Below are 21,928 nucleotides of genomic sequence, written 5' to 3' on the forward strand. Positions count from 1 at the left end.
CGAGGGCAGCAGGATCCTCTTCCCCCAGCTGGTTCCCCATGCAGGATCCAGTGACCCCTGAGAGCCATAGTATCATTATTATTTTTTGTTATTGTACAGTATATGCCTCCTTTTCCCCCCCAAGTCTGGGAGTCAAGGTGGCTTTGCAGATAAAGCAGGAAGACATATATAATCCTTAAAAAGGAATTCTACTCTAATAAAGATAGATAGATACAGCTATTGAAGATATAGCTAATAAACATAAAAAGAAGCAACAAGGGGGTCATCTCTCTTGGACCTGGTCCTCACCTATAGGGAGGAACTGAGCCATTATTATTATTATTAATATATTTATTAAATTTTCATACCACCCTATATATGCAGATCTCAGGGCAGCTCACAATATAAAATCAGAATATAAAAACAAAATACATAAACAAAAACATCCCAATAACACCCCCCCCAAAAAAAAAAAACAAGTACTGGGATCTTTGTGAGGAAGTGACCACTTCCAAGTAGAATGGGATCCCGTCTTCCTGGGTTTCATGAGGCAAAGGCAAGGGAAAGCTGAGTGGAGTCGGTGATGCACTCTGGCCTTTAAGAAGGCTAATATCCAGAAAGCGACATCTAGAAACATGCCCCCCCCCCGAAGGACACATGTTTAAAGCAGAGCCAGCTTGGCCAGAACCCACGGACATCATCATTACCATTTGTATTAATGTTATGTTTTTGGCCTGTCTTTTTCCAGGACGGGAAGTCAAGGCAGGTTGCCGTTAAATTGGAAAAGTGATTAAACTTCAAGAGAGTTAAAATATATATGGATATAAAGGACTATTAAGTATTGATATTAAAAATAATAAAAGGACAGCAACAACAGCCCGTTCCTCAAAAACAGCCAGTTTCCAGAAGCTTATTTGGCATAAGGTCTTCATCTGCCGGCAGCCCATCTGACTTCTCTAGGGCAGGAGTTGCAAAGTCTGGGACTAGCCTAATCCTCCATGAATGGGCCTCATCCCCGTTCCAAGCCACTATGCTTCCTGGGGGAAGAGATTCTGTAGTTCATGTGCTGTAGGAAGTATCTTATCTCCTCAGGTTCTGGAGTTAAGAACTGGTGGACAGAAATGCTTTTCTAAGCACTCTTTCTAACCCATGCATTATTTAAAATTGTAACACATATAAAAGCATCATGAAACATCAAACATTAAAAACTTCCCGACCCAGGGCTGCCTTAAAATGTCTTCTAAAAGTTGTGTAGCAATTTATCTCAGTGACAACTGATGGGAGGGAGTTCCACAGGGTTTGGTTTGACCAATACCTACATGACCAGTGTAGGAACGATAAAATACAACTAAAATCAGCTTAGGCCCTTAAAATCTCCAGTTTCCTTAGGATAAATCCCTTAAAATTATTAGAAAGATGCGTAAGTGCAAAATACGGAACATTAAATGCAAGGAATGTTTTATGTGCCAAAGGAAATAAACTCTGTATTTGTAAATTTAACTCTCCTCCGGAAATCAATCTGCAGCATAGCAACCATAAGGGACGTTTCTGTGTTTTGCAGCTTCTGGAAAGACCTGAGAGATGAATGTCATATCCGATGGAACGGATGCGGAGGAACAAAGATGTGTAGGAAAAACTGGAAAACGAAAATGGGGAAGTAGGCACCCCACCTGGGAATAAGCAAGAATATTAAACAATACAATTATATACACATACATATATAGAGATATAATTATATATGTGTTTGTGCATGCATGCTACAAAAACAGGATCTGATTCAAGTTGTTTATTATGATTATTTATTAACTTTGTGTTTATGATCCAAAGCCCGCCCAAAGCTTCAAGCCCAAGGGGTTGACTGTCTCGGACACACAGCCCAAACAGGACAAGCAATGTGTAGCTGCAGGTAGGTAGCTGTGTTTGGTCTGCCGTAGTCGAAACAAAATAAAAAAATTCCTTCCAGTAGCACCTTAGAGACCAACTAAGTTTGTTATTGGCATGAGCTTTCGTGTACATGCACACATTGTATCTGAAGAAGTGAGCATGTGCATGAAAGCTCATACAAAATAACAAACTTAGTTGTTCTCTAAGGTGCTACTGGAAACAATTTGTAGTTTTGTTCTTTATTAGGAAAGCACTCTGTTACATCAACAAGTTTTGGAGCCACAGCAGGACCACAGGTCCAGCACCAGGGGCCTTCTGATGGCTCCCTCAATGTGAGAAGCTACAGGGAACCAGGCAGAGGGCCTCCCATCAGATGTCAAAGAGATGAGTAACCTTGAAGACATCTGAAGGCAGCCCTATAGAAGGAAACCTTTTAATGGGAGATGTTTTTATATATGTTGGGAGCTGCCCAGAGTGGCTGGGGCAACCCTGTTAGACGGGCAGGGTACAAATCATTGCTGTGGTGGTGAATAAAAAAAGAAAGCTGGTAAAAGACTGTGCAAAGACCTCATCCACACTGGACTTTAAGGTGGACTTGAAACTGCTTGTGTCTCTATATTTTATTTTGCCTCATCTACACAATATCTCTTGCCTTGTCTAATGCAAGCCCACTCTTCGCCCTCCTACGTTCAGACTGCCATGATGCAAGGAGAAGCCAATAAACCAAGAAAATCTAACACAAAACCCTGCTACTCAACTGTGGACATTAGGAGGCAGACTAGGCTCAAAAGAACAAGCAAAAGCCTATGATTAAACAGAGGGAGGTAAGCAAGATTAAAACCAAAGATAAAGAAGCAATTTCTAACACTGAGTACAATCTTTGGTTTGCTTCCTGTAGGAGATCTTGATGTGACTGAAGATCTTTCCCCACTCTAATCCCTTCTAAGATGTTTTCCTATGAGTTCTTTGATGCCGGGTAAGGGAGCTACTGTGACAAAAGCTCTTCCCACACTGCAAACAGTCGTAAGATTCGTCCCCTGTATGAATTCTTTGATGTTTAGTAAGGTGGCTGCTGCAATAGAAGCTCTTTCCACATTCTAAACACTTGGAAGGTTTTTTATGTCTTGTGAGGCGGATACTGTCAATAAAGCTCTTTCCGCACTCGCAGCATCTATAAGGTTTATCCCCTGTATGAGTTCTTTTATGTCTTGTGAGGTGGCTACTACTAACGAAGCTCTTGTCACATTCCAAACATTTATAAGGTTTTTCTCCTGTGTGAGTTCTGTAATGCTTCGTGAGGGAGCCTTTGCAACTGAAGCTCTTTCCACATTCCGAACACTCATAAGGTTTGTCCCCTGTATGAATTCTGTGATGCTTCGTGAGGGAGTCACTGTACCTGAAGCTCTTCCCACAGTACAAACATTTGTAATATGGTTTGTGCCCTGTGTGGGTTGTATGATGCTTATTAAGGGAGCTACTGTTACTGAAGCTCTTTCCGCACTGAAAGCATTGATGAGGTTTCTCACCTGTATGAGTTCTTTGATGCAAAGTAAAGTGACCACTCTGACTAAAACTCTTTCCACACTCCCAGCATTTATAAGGTTTATCCCCTGTATGAGATCTTTTATGTCTTGAGAGGTGGCTACTACGAATGAAGCTCTTGTCACATTCCAAACATTTATAAGGTTTTTCTCCTGTGTGACTTCTGTGATGCAAAGTAAGGGAGTCTTTGCGACTGAAGCTCTTTCCACACTTCAAACACTCATACGGTTTGTCCCCTGTATGAATTCTTTGATGCTTCGTGAGGGAGTCACTATGCCTGAAGCCCTGCCCACAGTCCAAACATTGGTATGGTTTTTCACCTGAATGAATCCTTTGATGCTTCATGATGGAGTTACGGGATCTGAAGCTCTTCCCACAGTCCAAACATTGGTATGGTTTTTCACCTGCATGAATTCTGTGATGCTTCGTGAGGGAGTCACTGTGCCTGAAGCTCTTCCCACAGTCCAAACATTTGTAATTTGGTTTGTACCCTGTGTGGGTTGTATGATGCATATTAAGGGAGCCACTGTTATTGAAGCTCTTTCCACACTCAAAGCACTGATGAGGTTTCTCCCCTGTATGAGTTCTTTGATGCAAAGTAAGGGAGCCACTCTGACTAAAACTTTTTCCACACTCCCAGCATTTATATGGTTTTTCACCCGAGTGCACTCTTTGATGCGAAGTAAGCGTTGAGCGATAAGGAAATCTCTTTCCACACATAGTACATTCATGCTTCTCTCTGCAAATCTGATTTTCATTAACCTGAGAAGTGGTGGATTCCCTCCCCACCTTCTGCATTTGGGTCCCCTCATTTCTGTAGGTTCCAACTTGAACCCGCAGTTTCCGTTGCGCATTATGCTCCTCTGCTCTTTCATAAGGAACTTCTGATGTTTCTCTTTCAGTCTGGATCCCCCAAACATCTCCTAATGGATTAAAAATGAAAACTGGTAAATGTTGTGTCTCTATCAGGCCTCATCCACAGAGGACTTTTAATGCTGAATTTAAGCTGATGCATCTCTATTTTTCATTTTGCATCATCCCCAGAAAATCCTCCTAATCTAACTTGCACCTTGCCCTAACCTCTCTTAAATTCAGAAACATAATGTAGAACAGAGTTTCAACCTTTTCCCAGCCTTGGCCCCCTTCTGACCTTGTTTCGTTCCTGTGGCCCCCATCCCATCCTACTGGTAGAAAGGTAGCTATTTAAATGTTTTGCTTGTAAATAGAACAGCGTTTCTGTATGCTGCTCTGGTTTCACCAGAAGCGGTAGTCATGCTGGCCACATGGCCCAGAAGCTATCTGCAGACAAACGCCGTCTCCCTTGGCCTATAGAGCAAGATGAGCGTGCAACCCCAGAGTTCTCTGTGACTGGACCTAACGGTCAGGGGTACCTTTACCTTTTAAGAAAAAGTGGGACATTCCAGGATCAAATCTGAAAACTGGGATGACTTTTGTAAATCTGGGACTGTCCCTGGAAAATAAGGACACTTGGGAGAGTCTGCAAAAGGCACACCAGGAGTTCTGTATATATGGGAGTATTTTAAAAAACAAGTGGTCCTTATCTTGTCTCAGGTGCCAAGGAACAATCAGCGGTGCATTTTCAGGCTCCTGATACATATCCTTTGCAGTCACATCCTGGTCCCTGCACGTCCCACCCCTGAAGCCACATATGTAGGGCAGCAGGACACGATTTGAGGGAAATGGCTTTGTGGGCTAGAGAGGGACTGCCGCCATGACCCACAAGTCTCTCACTGATGACCTGGCAGCTTGGCTGCTGCAAACCAAAAAAATCTGTCTGAATACTCAGATGAAGCCCATTCAGTCCCTGATCTGGCAATTGCTGCAGCTATACCAGTGAGTGTCAGAAGATTCAGGACCCAACACAATATTATACTCTGAAAAAGAATTTTCTTCACACCACCGTTCATGGGCGTAACCAAGGAGGGGTGGGGGGCAGCCCCCCAGATCAAGTAAAACATTAGAAACACATAACTAACTGACCAATCACACCGGTTCTGCCTCCCTAACAAAAGTCCTGCCCCCCCCACCAAAAATCCCGCGCCCATGCCACCACTGAAAAACATTCCTTTCCTTTTCTACCTTTTATCTCTCACAGCCCAGTAGTCTTCCTCGTTTTCTTGCTCCAAACATCTCCCCAAATCCCCCTCTCCATTCTCTGCAACTCACCAGATCCCTCTGGAGGTCCTGGGAGGGAACATTCAAAGGTGGTGGGAGACAGCCTGACCACGTCAACCGTCCATCTTCCTCCTTCCATCCTCGCTAGGTTTGCAGGATCAGACACTTTCATCCTTCCTAAGGAGCTCTGAAGGCAAAACAAGCAGCATTTTCCTGGGATGGAAAAAAAAAAAGGAAAGGAAGCCTCCATAGATTCACCTGCCCTAGATAGTTTCCTGCCCCTGGAGAAGCTCAAATGGGGCATCCCCTCTGCAACAGTCCCCAACAGTTTTTAAACATGTTTTTTTCTGTTTCCAAATTAATCTGTCTGCTTCCTCTATCCTTTCTTAAGGCTGGCATGGTTCACACATTATTGACCGGAAGGTACAACCCATTGAACTCAGTGGAGCTTACTTAGGAGTAAATCTGCAAAGGACTGCTGTGCATATTCTTCCTCTTCTGACACTCAGAAACACGTTAGTCCTCTGCCCCACATTGGCAACCGTGAGAACAGAATCCTGGACTACATGGGCCTTTGATCCAACAAGGTTCTTCAAATGTTCTTTAGTCCAGGAGAAATTACCAATGCGCCTTCTAGTGATCTCATTGATGGTACACAAACGATAATTCACACCTCTGCTAGCTACTGATTAAGGCGAAAAAGATCCTTGTACAGAGCTTTCTGGCCCGGATCCAGCAAGGCCCATTCCTCGTTGGTGAAACGTACAGACACCTCATCGAAGCTCACCAATCCCTGGAAGAAGAAAACCGTTCCCTTCTTTGTAAGCACTCCAAGGTAAGGTGTTGTCTTAAGTATAATACTTTCTAATACCCTTCTGGGGCATCTAGAGGCCGTATAAGAGATCTCTCTCAGGCGATCTCTATCGGTCAGAGGAAGCAGAGCCCAAGCAGAGTACAGTGGTACCTCGGGTTACATACGCTTCAAGTTACAGACTCTGCTAACCCAGAAATAGTACCTCGGGTTAAGAACTTTGCTTCAGGATGAGTACAGAAATTGTGTGGCGGCGGCAGCGGGAGGCCCCATTAGCTAAAGTGGTGCTTCAGGTTAAGAACAGTTTCAGGTTAAGAACGATCCTCCAGAACTAATTAAGTTCTTAACCCGAGGTACCACTGTATATTGATAGTAAAGCGGCTGGAAAGCCTGATCTTTATTAAGGGAAATAAAGTGTTGCAACATGGTCTCCGCTCACGACACGCAGGAGGGAAGAGAACCCCGAAGCCCCTATAAAGACTGTTGAAATCGCCCCCCCCTTGCCCAAGACCAGGCCCCCCCCCCAAATACATACATTCCTCCTCCTCCTCCCTCCGTCTCTCCTTCCCGGCATCTGGCCTGGAGGCGGCAGGAGAGGCAGCCTCCCCTGCGGAGAAAGAACGGGAGAAGCTCCTCCGCAAGGAAGAAGAGGGAAGAGGCGCCTCCAGGGAAAGCAACTGCGTCCCACAGGAAGGAGGGACAGGCCCGGAACAGGAAGCGGAAGCTCCTCCTCCTCTTGCGCACGACTCCCCTTCCGCTCTAGGAATCTTGGCGCTGTGGTTTCGTCTTAACCCTTGCAGAGCCGAGCGGCAGGAACCTTTTGGCTGCTCCTGGCGGAGAGCAAGCAGAGGAGTCCCGATTTTTTCTAGAAAGCTCTGCAGGATCAGGCCCCGAGGGCAGTATCCTCTCCTGCAGCAGGTGCCCCATGCAGGATGCAGTGACCACTGAGAGCCGGAGTATTATTATTATTATTATTATTATTATTATTATTATTATATTAATAATGGGCATCACCATTATTAATGCCCCATCTTTTCTCCAAATTGAGAGTAGGAGATCGTAGAAAAGATAATCGTTACCACTGAACAGATTAAGGAGGCATTAAACTCTCATATGGTGAGAATATATGTATATGAATAACTATTTTAAAATAAACCAAATACTGTAATCATAAAAGAAGTAACCAGGTCTTCACCTCCCTCCACTGATCTGTGACAGCTTGTCACTGTAAGAAGAACCAGTTTTGAACAGGTAACTCGGCTTTTCCCCTTTCTCCTCATTCCGGGAGCCTATTTTGCTGATGAGCAAGTTCCAATGTCTCAAAGTAAATCAATAGTGTCGTGTTAAGGAGGCTTGCACATATATAAAATGAACAATAACAATTTGATCTCAACATCCTTAAAACATCCTTACTTAAAATATATAATAAAACAAGCAAGTTGAAAGGAAGGAGCATTAGAATCAGAATTATAGAATTGCAGAGTTGGATTAGACCCATGGGTCATCTAGTCCAACCCCCTGCAATGCATGAATCTCTGCTAAAGGAGACTGTTCCAATGCCCAACAGCTCTTACTGTCAGAAAGTTCTTCCTCACATTTAGTCGGTATCCCCTTTCTTGTAACTTGAAGCCATTGGTTCAAGTCCTACCCTTCTGAGCAGGAGAAAACAAGCTTGTATCGTCTTCCATGTGATAGCCTTTTAAAATATTTGAAGATGGCTATCATATCTCCTCTCAGTCTCCTCCTAAGGCTAAACATGCCCAGCTCCTTCAAGTGCTCTTCCTAAGGCTTTCGAGCTTGTCAAAATCCTTAAATTGTGGTGCCCAGAATTGGACACAGTATTTCAGGTGTGGTCTGACCAAGGCAGAATAGAGTGGTACTATTACTTCCCTTGACACCAATCTGGTTGATGCAGCCCAGAATAGAATTTTCTTTTTTGCTACTGCTGCATCACACGGTTGACTCATGTTAAGCTTGTGGTCTACTAAGACTCCTTGATCCTTTTCACATGCACTGCTAGAAAGTCAGTTGTCCCTTATCTTATATTTGTGCTGCAGGTTCTTTCATTCTATTCAGTTCATTAAAAAGCACACAGTGTCCTCGGCAGCAACTCCCTTCTGAAGATTCCTTGGGCTGGAGGTTAGGGCAAAGGAGGTGGGTGAAGCACAGGCAGCACAAATATATCCCACCGAGAACCCTCCCTAGTCTGGACATTTCAGAAGGATAAAACTTGAATCATAGAATCATAGAGTTGGAAGAGACCACAAGGGCCATCGAGTCCAACCCCCTGCCAAGCAGGAAACACCATCAGAGCACTCCTGACATATGGTTGTCAAGCCTCTGCTTAAAGACCTCCAAAGTAGGAGACGCCACCACACTCCTTGGCAGCAAATTCCACTGTCGAACAGCTCTTACTGTCAGGAAGTTCTTCCTAATGTTTAGGTGGAATCTTCTTTCTTGTAGTTTGGATCCATTGCTCTGTGTCCGCTTCTCTGGAGCAGCAGAAAACAACCTTTCTCCCTCCTCTATGTGACATCCTTTTATATATTTGAACATGGCTATCATATCACCCCTTAACCTCCTCTTCTCCAGGCTAAACATGCCCAGCTCCCTTAGCCGTTCCTCATAAGGCATCGTTTCCAGGCCTGTGACCATTTTGGTTGCCCTCCTCTGGACACGTTCCAGTTTGTCAGTGTCCTTCTTGAACTGTGGTGGTCAAACCTCCATTGATATATAATTTTATGATATTACTCCTAGAGAAAGTGGTATTATGAGCCATCAAACCTCAGAAATACACTTTCCCCATTTCTTTTCAGCCAGGCTTTTGGCCTTTAACTTAAAGAATTATTGTGGCCTTAATCTTTGCAACCTACATTGACTTGCTTTGAGATGACCTTCCTTGAAAAAGCAACTAAATGCAATGAATAGTAAGGCATAATATCTGCGACGCCATCATTCTGTCATGTATGCTGCTAAGCAAACTATGTGATTAAACAGTCTATGACTAACCTAAAAGCAGTAAATTGCAACCAGCACACATGAGACCCTTTCAGCCTTTGTTTCCACGCCTTGCAGTTGTAAGAACAATCCTATTGAAAAAGCAAGTTCACCCCCCACCCAATCGGAACCAGAGACCTCATTGGTCAGAAAAATGAGAATCAAGGTAAGTCACTCTTAACCAATGTGTCTAATCTTTGACGTCTGTAAAATCACATTTCACAAGTGTGTCTGTGTGCATCTGAATGCTGGACTACATAGGATTTTGTTTCGACCCAACAGGGCTCTTCATACATTCTTTGTCATGGGGAAATTAAGAACACCCTCTCTAATTGATATTACACCAACAGGAGTTCACACCTTCGCTAGCTATTGATCCAGGGGGAAAGGATCCTTATCCACAGAAGCCACCATTTCATAAATATCCATCATGACTTCCTTGTACAGCACTCTCGGACCTGGATCCAGCAGGGAGCATTCGTCAACGGTGAAATTCAAGGACACCCCCTCAAAGCTCATTGATCCCTGGAAAAGGAAAGCAATTCCCTTATTCGTAGTCCATCCAGGGTAAGGTGTGGGAAAATGGGCAACTGGAGATCTTATGTGTTCAGAAATCACCCAAAGCCAATGGAATTTACCCATTAGTTTAAGAATTCTAAGTCAAGTATTCTAACAAAAATATGTAACTTGTCTGTGAGACTGCCCAGTTTCTTTTCCTCCAACAGGGAAGCCAATGTAAGGGATTTAGTTTCCAGAAAACTGCACGTTAGTTAGTTTAATGTTTGTTTTGGGGAAACTGGTGGAAAACATTATTAAAGACAATGACATAACCAAATGTATGTAAGCAAATTTATATAGTGCACCTTCAAGCAAAAGAAATCCTAACTTAACACATCTGCAAATGAGATCTGAATTGGTGATGACTGAGAAGGTAAGTGACATTTGGGATCATAGCTGATAGCTCAGTAAAGAAATTGGCGCAGGATGTGAAAGTAGTGAAATGGGTCAATGCTGTTTTAGGGAAAGATTCAAAACTAAGCTGCCAATATCATAGTGCTGATATACAAATCTGTGGTGCAGCTGCCCTTATAAAACTGTATGGATCCAGTTGCATGACCTCAAAAATAATATTGCAGATTCACAAAACGTTGGGAAAAGAACAAACAAAATAATTAACGGGTTGGAAAAATATGAGGAATTACTAATCTGAAACAAAGGCGATTATGGGGAAATATGATAGAGATGTAAAAAGGTATTCATGGTCTTTAGAAATAGGAGAGAGGGAGGTGTTTCTCCCTCTAGAATACTGCCTTTCCAGGTCATCCAATGAAGCTAATTGTGCACAGATTAAGGACGAACAAAAGGAAGCACTTCTTCACTGTTAAACTCTGCAATTCACTAATGCAAAATGCAGTAATAGCCACCAATTAAGAGAGAATTAGGCAAATTCATAGCCATCAGTGCCAGTTTCTTTTGTCTGCCAACCCAGTTATCTTTATTGGACACTTAGAAGACTATTTCATGCTGCTCTTCTAAGGAATACATCAGACAGAAAAATACAAGAGATGAAGAAATTACGTTCTATTATATTATGTCACGATGTTGATTTTGACATTATGAGAAGTGGCATCTAATTTTTGATAAGTAGTTTCTAGTAAATAACTTGTGATTGTTACCATGCGGCCTATTACGTTCACGTGCTTTTACAACTGACCACCAGCCATTATGGTTGTACACAGCTTCCACTTGTTTTGGGCAGTATATTCCTCATTGCCAGTTCCTGGGAATCACCTAAAGAGGCATGTTGTTCTCGCTGCTGGTTGCGAAGTTCCCAGAGGCATCTGCTTGGTCCCTGGGGGAATAGGATGCTGGCCTAGGTGGGTTAAGGGCCTGATCCACCAGCTAGGCTCTTCTGAGGTCATGTTCAAGGTTTCATGAGCAAAGCCCCTTCCTCAGAGGCCGCAGATTCAGGTCTCTCTGTTACTAGGAAGTACCAATTCCAGAGGTCCCCAACATCTTTCTTCTGATTACCTTTCCCCTACCTTACCTGAATGCATGGTGGTCAAGAATTCATGAAAACCTTGAAAATGAAGTTCCTAATTTGCCCAAATGGGCAAGAGTGTGGTGAACCAACAGGACCTGAGAGGCTAAAACGTGTTTGGAGAGATTTATTTTAGATAAATCAACAGAAGACCAGGAAATGCCTTTTAACCTATGAAAGATATGAGTGAAAGGGGATCAAGCAGAAATCAGTGCACATTATACACTAAATGTGGAAAAATAAACAACAGAATATGCAAATGATTCATGTGGAAACACAAAATATTAATATAAAACTTAACTTTTAAACTTATGTTTGTCTACTCTGAAAAAAGAATAGGCCAAGTCAAAATCATATCCAACTTAACTGTTGCTGAATTCCACACTGGCTCCACCAGCTCTCTCATAGAGCTTACCAATATACCCAGCTGATCTAAATACACATCCACTGAATGGATCTCACGGACAGCTCAGTCAGCAAAGAATGGAACTCTTAAATCTTGGGGTGGTGGATTCCAGCCACAAAATCTCCACAGCACTTTTCACAGCAAGCAAGAGAGTTGCGTGAAGAACAGGGAGGTGTGGGAAGGGAGTAATTACAGTGGCACCTCAGGTTACAAACTTAATTCGTTCCGGAGGTCCGTTCTTAACCTGAGGTGCGCTTTCGCTAATGGGGCCTCCCGCTGCCAACTGTCACACTACAAACATTTGTAAGGGCTATCCATTGTATGAATTATCTTATGGCTAGTAAGGTGACAACTCTGAATGAAGCTCTTTCCACATTCCAAACATTTATAAGGTTTTTCTCCTGTGTGAGTTCTTTAATGCAAAGTAAGGGAGTCTTTTTGAGGGATGCAGGTAGCGCTGTGGTCTAAACCACTGAGCCTCTTGGACTTGCTGATCTGAAGGTCGGCGGTTCGAATCCCTGCAAAGGGGTGGGCTCCCGTTGCTCGGTCCCAGCTCCTGCCAACCTAACAGTTCGAAAGCACGTCAGTGCAAGTAGATAAATAGGTACCACTCCAGCAGGAAGGGAGCGCTCTGGCACTCATCACGTTCCTCCGTGCGCCAGGAGTTTAGTCATGCTGGCCACATGACCCAGAAAGCTGTCTGTGGACAAACGCCAGCTCCCTCGGCCTGTAAAGCAAGATGAGCGCCGCAACCCCAGAGACATTCGCAACTGGACTTAACAGTAAGGGGTCCCTTTATCTTTACCTAAGGGAGTCTTTGCAACTGAAACTCTTTCAACACTGCATACAGTCCCCTGTATGACTTCTTTGATGCTTCATGAGGGAGTCACTATATCGGAAGCTCTCCCCACCGTCCAAACATTTGTAATATGGCTTGTCCCCTGTGTGGGTTGTATGATGCATATTAAGGGAGCTAATGTCTCTGAAGCTCTTCCAAAGCATTAATGAGGTTTCTCCTCCTATGAGTTCTTTGATGATCAATAAGGTGACAACTCTGACTGAAGCTCTTTCCACATTCAAAACAGGTATAAGGCTTTTCCCCTGTATGAGTTCTTTGATGCCGAGTAAGGGCGCCACTCTCACGGAAGCTCTTGTCACACTCCCAGCATTTATAAGGTTTTTCTCCTGTGTGACTACTCTGATGCAAAGTAAGGGAGTCTTTGCGACTGAAGCTCATTTCACACTCCAAACACCCATAAGGTTTGTCCCCTGTATGAATTCTTTGATGCCTTGTGAGGGTGCCTTTGTGCCTGAAGCCCACCCCACAGTCCAAACATTTGTGAGGTTTTTCACCTGCGTGAGTTCTTTTATCTCTAGTGAGGATGCTCCCCTGATGGAAGCTCTTTCCACTCATCAAGCTTTCACACAGTTTGTCCCCTGTGTAAGTTCTTTCATGTCTAGTGAGGCTGCTCCTCTGACGGAAACACTTTCCACACTTCAAGCATTCATACGGTTTGTCCCCTGTGTGGATTGCGTGATGCCTACTAAGGGAGTTACTCTGATTGAAGCTCTTTCCACACTCAAAGCATTTATGAGGTTTCTCCCCTGTATGAGTCCTTTGATGCGAAGTAAGGGAGCCACTGTTACTGAAGCTCTTTCCGCACTCAAAGCACTGATGAGGTTTCTCCCCTGTATGAGTCCTTTGATGCGAAGTAAGGGAGCCACTCTGACTAAAACTCTTTCCACACTCCCAGCATTTATATGGTTTTTCATCCGAGTGCACTCTTTGATGTGAAGTAAGCGTTGAGCGATAAGGAAATCTCTTTCCACACACAGTACATTCATGCTTCTCTCTGCAAATCTGATTTTCATTAACCTGAGAAGCGGTGGATTCTCTCCCCACCTTCTGCATTTGGGTCCCCTCCTTTCTGTGGGTTCCAACTTGAACCCGCAGTTTCCGTTGCTCCTTCTGCTCCTCAGCTCCTTCACGTGACAGTTCTGATTGTTCTCCTTCAGTCAGGAACTCTGAAACATCTCCTAATGGATTAAAGAAAGGAAAAGTGGTAAAATGATGTGTCTGTATAAGGTAGGGGTCGGCAATCTACAGCTCCTGGGCCACATCTGGCCAGGGGGGTCGTTTAAGCGGCCCCCGAGCCACCCCCGAACCCTGCCACGCGCTCTGCAAGTCTCTGCACGCTGCGCTAAACCAGCGCATCGCGGCGACTCACTTCTGCGGCACTGGCAGGGCTTCCTATTGGATGCAGCAAACTCCTGCAACCAATAGGAAGCTGGAGGTGCCTTCTCCATGCCAGAAATAGTGTCTGCGGGTGTGTGTTCTCACAATCCTGCGCTTGCTGAGATCTCCGGGGGAGTGAACCGGCCCAGGCTCAGTAAGTTTGCTGACCCTTGGTTTAAGGCCTCATCCACACAGGACATTTAATGCTGATTTGAGGCTGCTTGCATCTCTATTTTACATTTTGCATCATCCACAGAAAATCCTCCTCATCTAAATGGCAGCCTGCCCTTCCCTTTCTTAAATTTAGAGACATGATGCAGAGCAGAGTTCCCCCATCTTTTTCCAACTGTGGCCCCTTTCCGACCTCATTTCCTTCCTGTGGCCCCCAACCCCTTCCTACCGGTAGAAAGGTAGCTACTGAAATGTTTTGTTTGTAAATAGAACCTCTTTTATAATTTATTTATCATAATGTTTTTATGATTTATACAAAATACAACTACATAAAATAATAGGAGCATAATGAAACATTGTTGAAGCAGATAAACATAAGAATCATAGAGCTGGGAGGGACCCCAAGGGTCATCTTTCTAGTGCAACCCATACAAACGTAGGAATCTCAGCTCAAGCCTCCATGACAGATGCCCACCCAACCTCTGCTTAGAAACCTCCAAGGAAGGAGAGTCTGCAAACTCCAGAGGGAGATCTTCCTTGTACTGTATTATAAAAAGTAAACAACACTTATTTGATCCCAGTTATTTGACACAGAGCAGGAAACCTACAGATAACAGTCCAAAAGCATACCGTCCAACATTTCTCCAATGAAAATAGATACGTTCTATTCCAGAATAATAATAATAATTTTACTAATAATACCCCATCCATGTGGGACAAGCAGCTACAGTTAGTTCAAAATTGGGAAAGGCGTACCTCAAGGCTGTATATTGTCTCCCTGCTTATTTAACTTATATGCATCATGGGAAAGGCTGGACTGGATGAATCCCAAGCGAGAATTAAGATTGCCGGAAGAAATATCAACAACCTCAGATATGCAGATGACACAACCTTGATGGCAGAAAGTGAGGAGGAATTAAAGAACCTTATAATGAGAGTGAAAGAGGAGAGCGCAAAATATGGTCTGAAGCTCAACATCAAAAAAACTAAAATCATGGTCACTGGGCCCATCACCTCCTGGCAAATAGAAGGGGAAGAAATGGAGACAGTGAGAGATTTTACCTTCTTGGGCTCCATGATCACTGCAGATGGTGACAGCAGTCACAAAATTAAATGATGCCTGCTTCTTGGGAGAAAAGCAATGACAAACCTAGACAGCATCTTAAAAAGCAGAGACACTACTTTGCTGAAAAAGGTCCGTATCGTTAAAGCCATGGTTTTCCCAGCAGTGATGTATGGAAGTGAGAGCAGGACCATAAAGAAGGCTGCTCGCTGAAGAATGAATGCTTTTGAATTATGGTGCTGGAGGAGACTCTTGAGAGTCCCATGGACTGCAAGAAGATCAAACCTATCCATTCTGAAGGAAATCAGCCCTGAGTGCTCACTGGAAGGACAGATCATGAAGCTGAGGCTCCGATACTTTGGGCCACCTTACGAGAAGAGAAGACTCCCTGGAAAAGACCCTGATGTTGGGAACGATGGAGGGCACAAGGAGAAGGGGACGACAGAGGGCGAGATGGTGGAACAGTGTTCTCGAAGCTACGAACCTGAGTGTGTCGAAACTGCGGGAGGCAGTGGAAGACAGGAGTGCCTGGCGTGCTCTGGTCCAGGGGGTCACAAAGAGTCAGACACAACTATACAACAACAACACCAACACCCCGCCCATCAGATTGGATTGCCCCAGCCACTTGGCGGCTTCCAACATATATAAAGACATAATAAAACATTAAACTTAAACTCTTCCCTATACAGGGCTGCCTTCAGATGGCTTGGAGGTTACATACCCTCCAACATTTCTCTGGGACGTCCTAAGGAAAAGCAGGACATTCCAGGATCAAATCAGAACCTGGGATGACTTCTGTAAATCTAGGATGTTTCTGGAAAATAGGGACACTTGGGGAGTCTGCAAAAAGGACCACAGGGAGTTCTGTATATATGGGAGAATTTTAAAAAGTGGTCCTCACTGACCTAGTGCAAAAAGATCTAGTCATCTGGAGGAGCAGTGGCTGCCTAGAAAAAACACCATAGCCCCACACACCCTTACCTGGGAGTAAGGCCCACTTAACACTGTGCTGCTTTGTTCTGAGTAGACACTAATTTACTAGATGCAAGTCAGCAGCACCAGACGAATTCACTTGGCTAGGTGCTGTGGTGGATTTCGTGCCGCGTCTTGCAGAGCCAGACCAACACTGCCGATGAACCTGCGGACTGATCTGCTAGGCCCTGGGGAGGACTGCACCCCACCTCTTGCGGAGTCAGACCCAGGCTGCCACTTGGCCTGGCACTGGCGGAGCAACAATCAGTGGTCAAAACAGGAGCCTCAAGGATCGCCCTCTCCAGCTGAAAACAAACCAGGACTGCTCCAAGAAATGCAAAAAGGAAAAAATAAATAAAAGTAGTGCTAGGCTGCCCCCTGACTTGCCTGTGCGTCATTGAGCAGATATTCAGTCAATCAGGATTTTTAAAGGGGAAAAAATGATTGTAAGCGGTTTAGTCATGCTGGCCACATGACCCAGAAAGCTGTCTGTGGACAAACCCTGGCTCCCTCGGCCTGAAAGCAAGATGAGCGCTGCAACCCCAAAGTAGCCTTTGACTGGACCTAGTCGTCAAGGTGTACTTTACCTTTTCTTCACCCTTATTTGACACAGAGGGGGAAACCTACAAACAACAGTCCAAAAGCATACCTTCCCACTTATCTCCAATGAAAATAGGTACATCCTATTCCATAATAATCATTTTACTATTAATGCCCTGCCCATCTGACAGGTTGCCCCAGCCATTCTGGGCAGCTTCCATCATATATAAAAACTTAATAAAACATTTTAAAAACCTTCTCTACACAGGGCTGCCTTCAGATGGCTCGGGGGTTGGCTAACTCCATACCCTCCAACATTTCTCTGGCGAAAATAGGGAGACCCTAAGCAGGACATTCCGGAATCAAATCAGAAACTGGGACGGCTTCTGTAAATCCAGGACTGTCCTTGGAAAATAGGGACAATTGGAGAGGCTGCAAAAAGAGCACAGGGAGTTCTGTATATCTGGGAGAATTTTAAAAGCAAGTGGTCCTCACTGACGTGGTGCAAAAGATCTAGTCATCCGGAGGAGCCCTGGCTGCCTAGAAAAACCACTATAGCCCCACACCAAGCCCTTACCTGGGGATAAGGCCCACTGAACTCAGTACTGCTTTGTTCAAAGTAGACACTTAGCAATTTTCTAGATGCAAGTCAGAGGCACCAGACAAATCCACTCGGCTAGGCAGACACTGCCGACAGGCCCTGTGCCCCCGATCTCCTAGGCGCTGGTGTCGATTGCACCCCACGTCTTTCAGAATCAGGCCCAGGCCGCCACCTGGCCGAGCACTGGTGGCAGCTACAAGCAGTGGTCAAAACCAGAGCCTCAGAGATGGCCATCTCCAGCTGGAAACAAACCAGGACTGCTCTAAGAAAATGCACAAAGGAAAACAGAAGCAGCAGCGCTACGCTGCCCTGGTGGGCCACCCCCTTACCTGCTTGTGATTGGCCGAGCAGATAGCCAGCCAATCAGGATTTTGAAACCAAAACAGAATGATTAATGGCTTTTTCCATTTTCTTCTCACTTCCCTCTGTGGCTCCCTAGCCTCATACTGTACGGCCCCCCAATTTACATAATTTTCACCTGGGACCCGGTTGGAAAATCCTGGGGCCCCTGTTGGGAAACACTGATGTAGAGAAACAAGATAAAGAGTGTTGGTTTTTTAAAAGTTGAAAGTCTTTAAGAGAGGAATTGGCAACCTTTGGCTCTCCAAATGCTGCTGAAAAAAATCCCATCAGCTCCAGCAAACATGGACAGTCAACAGAGAGGATGTTGGGATCCAGCAACTTCTGGGAGGGAGCCAGGCGTCCCTACACCTGTCTTATGGGGGAAAAGAGGTCCTTGTGAGCATTCTACTCAGGTGGCAGAATAAGATACCCACCACGACTCTTTCCTCTCCCTTCCACAAGCAGAATCCAGAAATAATCGTGCTACAGGATAACAGGTGCACATTTACTGGACAAGGGCCTTAGAACATGTTTGGGAGCCAGAACAGTAAGTTGGGTGACATTTCCCCAACAGGCCTGAGGACCTCCCCCTCTCGTGCACAACCCTCCTGTGTAAGCTCAGTTCCCAAATCAGCTGGGTCCTCCGATTCTCCCTGTGAGTCGTTGGGGACAGAGAGGAGGTTCAGATCCATGCCACTCCATCCATTCTGCCCTGTACACTGCTTTGCAAGCTATGCAGCTAGGCAGACTAGGACTCTCCCCCAATGCAATAAATCGCAACCAGCACACAGCAGACCTCTTCAGCCTTCTGTTTCCGTGACATGCAGTTGTTCACCCCTCACCCAATCCAACAAGAGACCTCCCTGGCCAGAAAAAAAGGGAAATCAAGGCAGGTGACTCATAGCCAATGGGTCCATTCTTTGATGGTTTCCTATAGGCATCTGGTTGGCAAGCGTGAGAACAGAATCCTGGACTACGTGGGCCTTTGCTTTGAACCAAGAGGGGTCTTCGAATGTTCCTTTGTCCAGGAGAAATTACAAAGTGCTTTCTAGTGATCTCATTGATGGTACACCAACAATAATTCACACCTTTGCTAGCTATGGATCAAGGAGAAACAGATCCGTACCCACAGATGTCATCATCTCACGAATCTCCTCCATGACTTCCTCGTACAGAGCTCTCTGGCCCGGATCCAGCAAGGCCCATTCCTCGTTGGTGAAACGCACAGACACCTCATCGAAGCTCACCAATCCCTGGAAGAAGAAAACCGTTCCCTTCTTTGTAAGCACTCCAAGGCAAGGTGTCGTCATAAGTATAATACTTTCTAATATCCTCCTGGCGCATCTAGAGCCCGTATAAGAGATCTCTCTCAGGCGATCTCTATCAGTCAGAGGAAGCAGAGCCCAAGCAGAGTACAGTGGTACCTCGGGTTACATACGCTTCAGGTTACAGACTCTGCTAACCCAGAAATAGTACTTTGGGTTAAGAACTTTGCTTCAGGATGAGTACAGAAATCGTGCAGTGGCGGCACGGCAGCAGTAGGAGGCCCCATTAGCTAAAGTGGTCCCTCAGGTTAAGAACAGTTTCAGGTTAAGAACCGACCTATGGAACGAATTAAGTTCTTAACCCGAGGTACCACTGTATATTGACAGTAAAGCGGCTGGAAAGCCTGATCTTTATTAAGGGAAATGAAGTGTTGCAACATGGTCTCCGCTCACGACACGCAGGAGGGAAGAGAACCCCGAAGCCCCTATAAAGACTGTTGAAATCGCCCCCCCCCCTTGCCCAAGACCAGGCCCCAAAACACCATACATACATTCCTCCTCCTCCTCCTCCTCCTTCCTCCGTCTCTCCTTCCCGGCATCTGACCTGGAGGCGGCAGGAGAGGCAGCCTCCCCTGCGGAGAAAGAACGGGAGAAGCTCCTCCGCAAGGAAGAAGAGGGAAGAGGCGCCTCCAGGGAAAGCAGCTGCGTCCCACAGGAAGGAGGGACAGGCCCGGAACAGGAAGCGGAAGCTCCTCCTCCTCTCGCGCAGGAATTCCCCTTCCGCTCTGGGAATCTTGGCTCTGTGGTTTCGGCTTAACCCTTGCGGAGCTGAGCGGGAGGAACCTCTTGGCTGCTCCTGGCGGAGAGCGAGGAGAGGAGTCCCCATTTTGTGTAGAAAGCCCTGCAGGGTCAGGCCCCGAGTACAGGAGCCTCTCCTCCAGCAGGTGCCCCAGGCAGGATGCAGTGACCACTGAGAGCCATAGCATATGCCTCCTCTTCCCCAGGACTGTGAGTGAAGGTGGCTTTCACATAAAACAGGAAACCTAACATAATCCTTAAAAAGTAATTGTACTCTAATAAGGATACATAAATAGAAAGAACTATTAAAAATAGCTAATAATCATAGAAAGAAGTAACAAGGATGTCATCTCTCTTGGACCTGGTCCAAACCTACATGGAGAGTCTGAAGTATTAGAAGAAGAAGAAGAAGAAGAAGAAGAAGAAGAGTTTGGATTTGATATCCCGCCTTTCACTCCCTTTTAAGGAGTCTCAAATCGGCTAACATTCTCCTTTTCCTTCCTCCCCCACAACAAACACTCTGTGAGGTGAGTGGGGCTGAGAGACTTCAGAGAAGTGTGACTGGCCCAAGGTCACCCAGCAGCTGCATGTGGAGGAGCGGAGACGCAAACCCGGTTTCCCAGATTACGTGACTACCGCTCTTAACCACTACACCACATTATTATTATTATTATTATTATTAATTTGTATACCGCCCTATACCCGCAGGTCTCAGGGCAATCACAATATAAAAACAGAAGATACACTATCAAAACAAAAACTACCTAATAACTCACCCCCCCCAAAAAAAAACAGCCTAAGTACAGTGGTACCTCTAGTTACATACGCTTCAGGTTACAGACACTTCAGGTTACAGACTCTGTTAACCCAGAAATAGTGCTTCAGGTTAAGAACTTTGCTTCAGGATGAGAACAGAAATTATGCAGCAGCGGTGCGGCCGCAGCAGGAGGCCCCATTAGCTAAAGTGGTGCTTCAGGTCAAGAACAGTTTCAGGTTAAGAACGGACCTCCAGAACGAATTAAGTACTCAACCCGAGGTACCACTGTACTGGGATCTTTGTGAGGAAGTGACCATTTCCCGGTAGAAAGTGACCCTGTCCTCCTGGGGTTCATGCTGAGCGGAGTCAGAGATGCACTCTGGACTTTAAGAAAGTTGATTTCCAGCAAGTGACATCTAGAACCCCCCCCCCCCCAAAAAAAGGACACATATTTGAAGCAGAGCCAGCTTGGCCAGAACCCATGGACATTCTCCTTACCATTGTTGCAAAACTGCTAGGCTGATTGAAAACTCACATGCAGCAATAGGAGTTCCTTTATTTGTAACCGGCAGCAAAGTGGCTCAGAATAGTGAGTTCCAAAGTCTCAGCCTTGAGCAACAGGTTCCAGGGGCTTTTATACCCTTTTGCCTTTCAGCATCTAGCATTGAATATTCATATACTGCAGCAAAATTTAACCAATCATTTGGGACAGCACCCTTCCTTTATTCCTTATAAGCTTACTTCCTGTTACAGTTAGGTAGCCGTGTTGGTCTGCCGTAGTCGAAACAAAATAAAAACAAATTCCTTCCAGCAGTACCTTATAGTCCTTAAAGTAATAAACTTAGTTGGTCTCTAAGGTGCTACTGGAAGGAATTTTTTAAAATTTTGTTTAAGCTTACTTCCTGTTATTGCAAAGAGCTCAGCATTGCAGAAACCGTTAAGCACTCTGCAATTTCCATACAAGGCTTCTTCTCCTTTTCTTGCTTTCAGCGTTTCGGGGATATTGCAATGTAAGCTTAAGCAATGGGGTGGGTTTGCTTAGCCCGGATTTGCAAATCTGTCCCTGGACAAATTCCGTCCCCAGGTGTGCAAATCTGTCCTCGGGAAACGTGGCAGCGGCAGGCTCAGCAACTGGGAGCCAGCCTGGTAGCGCAGTTGGCTCTGGCTGGCTTCAGGAGCTGCTCACTGTCCCCGCTGCCATGGCGCCCACCATTTTTCCTTGCTGGAACATACGGCGAGGAAAAATGGCGGGCGCCATGGCAGCCAACTGCGCCACCAGGCTGACTCTGGGCTGCTGACTGCTGCTGCTGCTGCCACTGCCAAAGGGGAACCAGGGATGTCCAGCAGTACAGATCTCCTGCCCCCTTTCCCCTTTGTTTTGACTGAT

At 45.3% G+C, this 21,928-nt stretch overlaps 1 protein-coding gene and 2 long non-coding RNA genes across 5 annotated transcripts in view; 2 read left to right on the plus strand and 1 right to left on the minus strand.

The window, feature by feature from the left end:
- The window catches only part of LOC309527460, a 23,983-nt gene continuing 2,055 nt past the window's right edge, over positions 1–21,928 (plus strand). The window contains exon 1 of the long non-coding RNA XR_014217241.1: positions 1–69. This is a non-coding gene — a long non-coding RNA (uncharacterized lncRNA). The remainder of the gene's footprint in view (positions 70–21,928) is intronic.
- LOC309527324 (uncharacterized protein) lies at positions 1,751–19,947 on the minus strand. Of its 2 annotated transcripts, none has more exons than XM_082214070.1 (3): positions 19,591–19,897; positions 18,848–18,974; positions 1,751–4,328 (listed from the first exon to the last, which is right to left on the minus strand). In XM_082214070.1, the coding sequence occupies exons 1-3, from the start codon at positions 19,870–19,872 to the stop codon at positions 2,806–2,808; spliced, it is 1,932 nt and encodes a 643-aa protein (XP_082070196.1). In that variant the 5' UTR covers positions 19,873–19,897; the 3' UTR covers positions 1,751–2,805. The 2 variants fall into 2 exon arrangements, with proteins under 2 accessions (XP_082070196.1, XP_082070197.1); XM_082214071.1 differs by lacking the exon at positions 1,751–4,328 and adding an exon at positions 12,463–13,833 and having other exon boundaries at positions 19,591–19,947.
- On the plus strand, positions 7,212–11,523 carry LOC309527451. 2 transcript variants are annotated; one of them, XR_014217230.1, is made up of 2 exons: positions 7,212–7,270; positions 9,428–11,523. It is a non-coding gene; the product is annotated as an uncharacterized lncRNA (long non-coding RNA). The 2 variants fall into 2 exon arrangements; XR_014217231.1 differs by lacking the exon at positions 7,212–7,270 and adding an exon at positions 7,346–7,603.

This window comes from Podarcis vaucheri (assembly GCF_965113315.1).
Source record: "Podarcis vaucheri genome assembly, chromosome: 2".
NCBI classification, from domain to species: Eukaryota; Metazoa; Chordata; class Lepidosauria; order Squamata; family Lacertidae; genus Podarcis; species Podarcis vaucheri.

Coding starts and splice junctions, on each gene's coding strand:
- LOC309527324 (XM_082214070.1), bottom strand. CDS start 19,872: ATGGGGACTCCTCTCCTCGCTCTCCGCCAGGAGCAGCCAAGAGGTTCC. Junction 18,975..19,590: donor GCCTCTCCTGCCGCCTCCAG/GTCAGATGCCGG, acceptor TTCTTCTTCCAG/GGATTGGTGAGCTTCGATGA. Junction 4,329..18,847: donor TGAGATGATGACATCTGTGG/GTACGGATCTGT, acceptor TTAATCCATTAG/GAGATGTTTGGGGGATCCAG.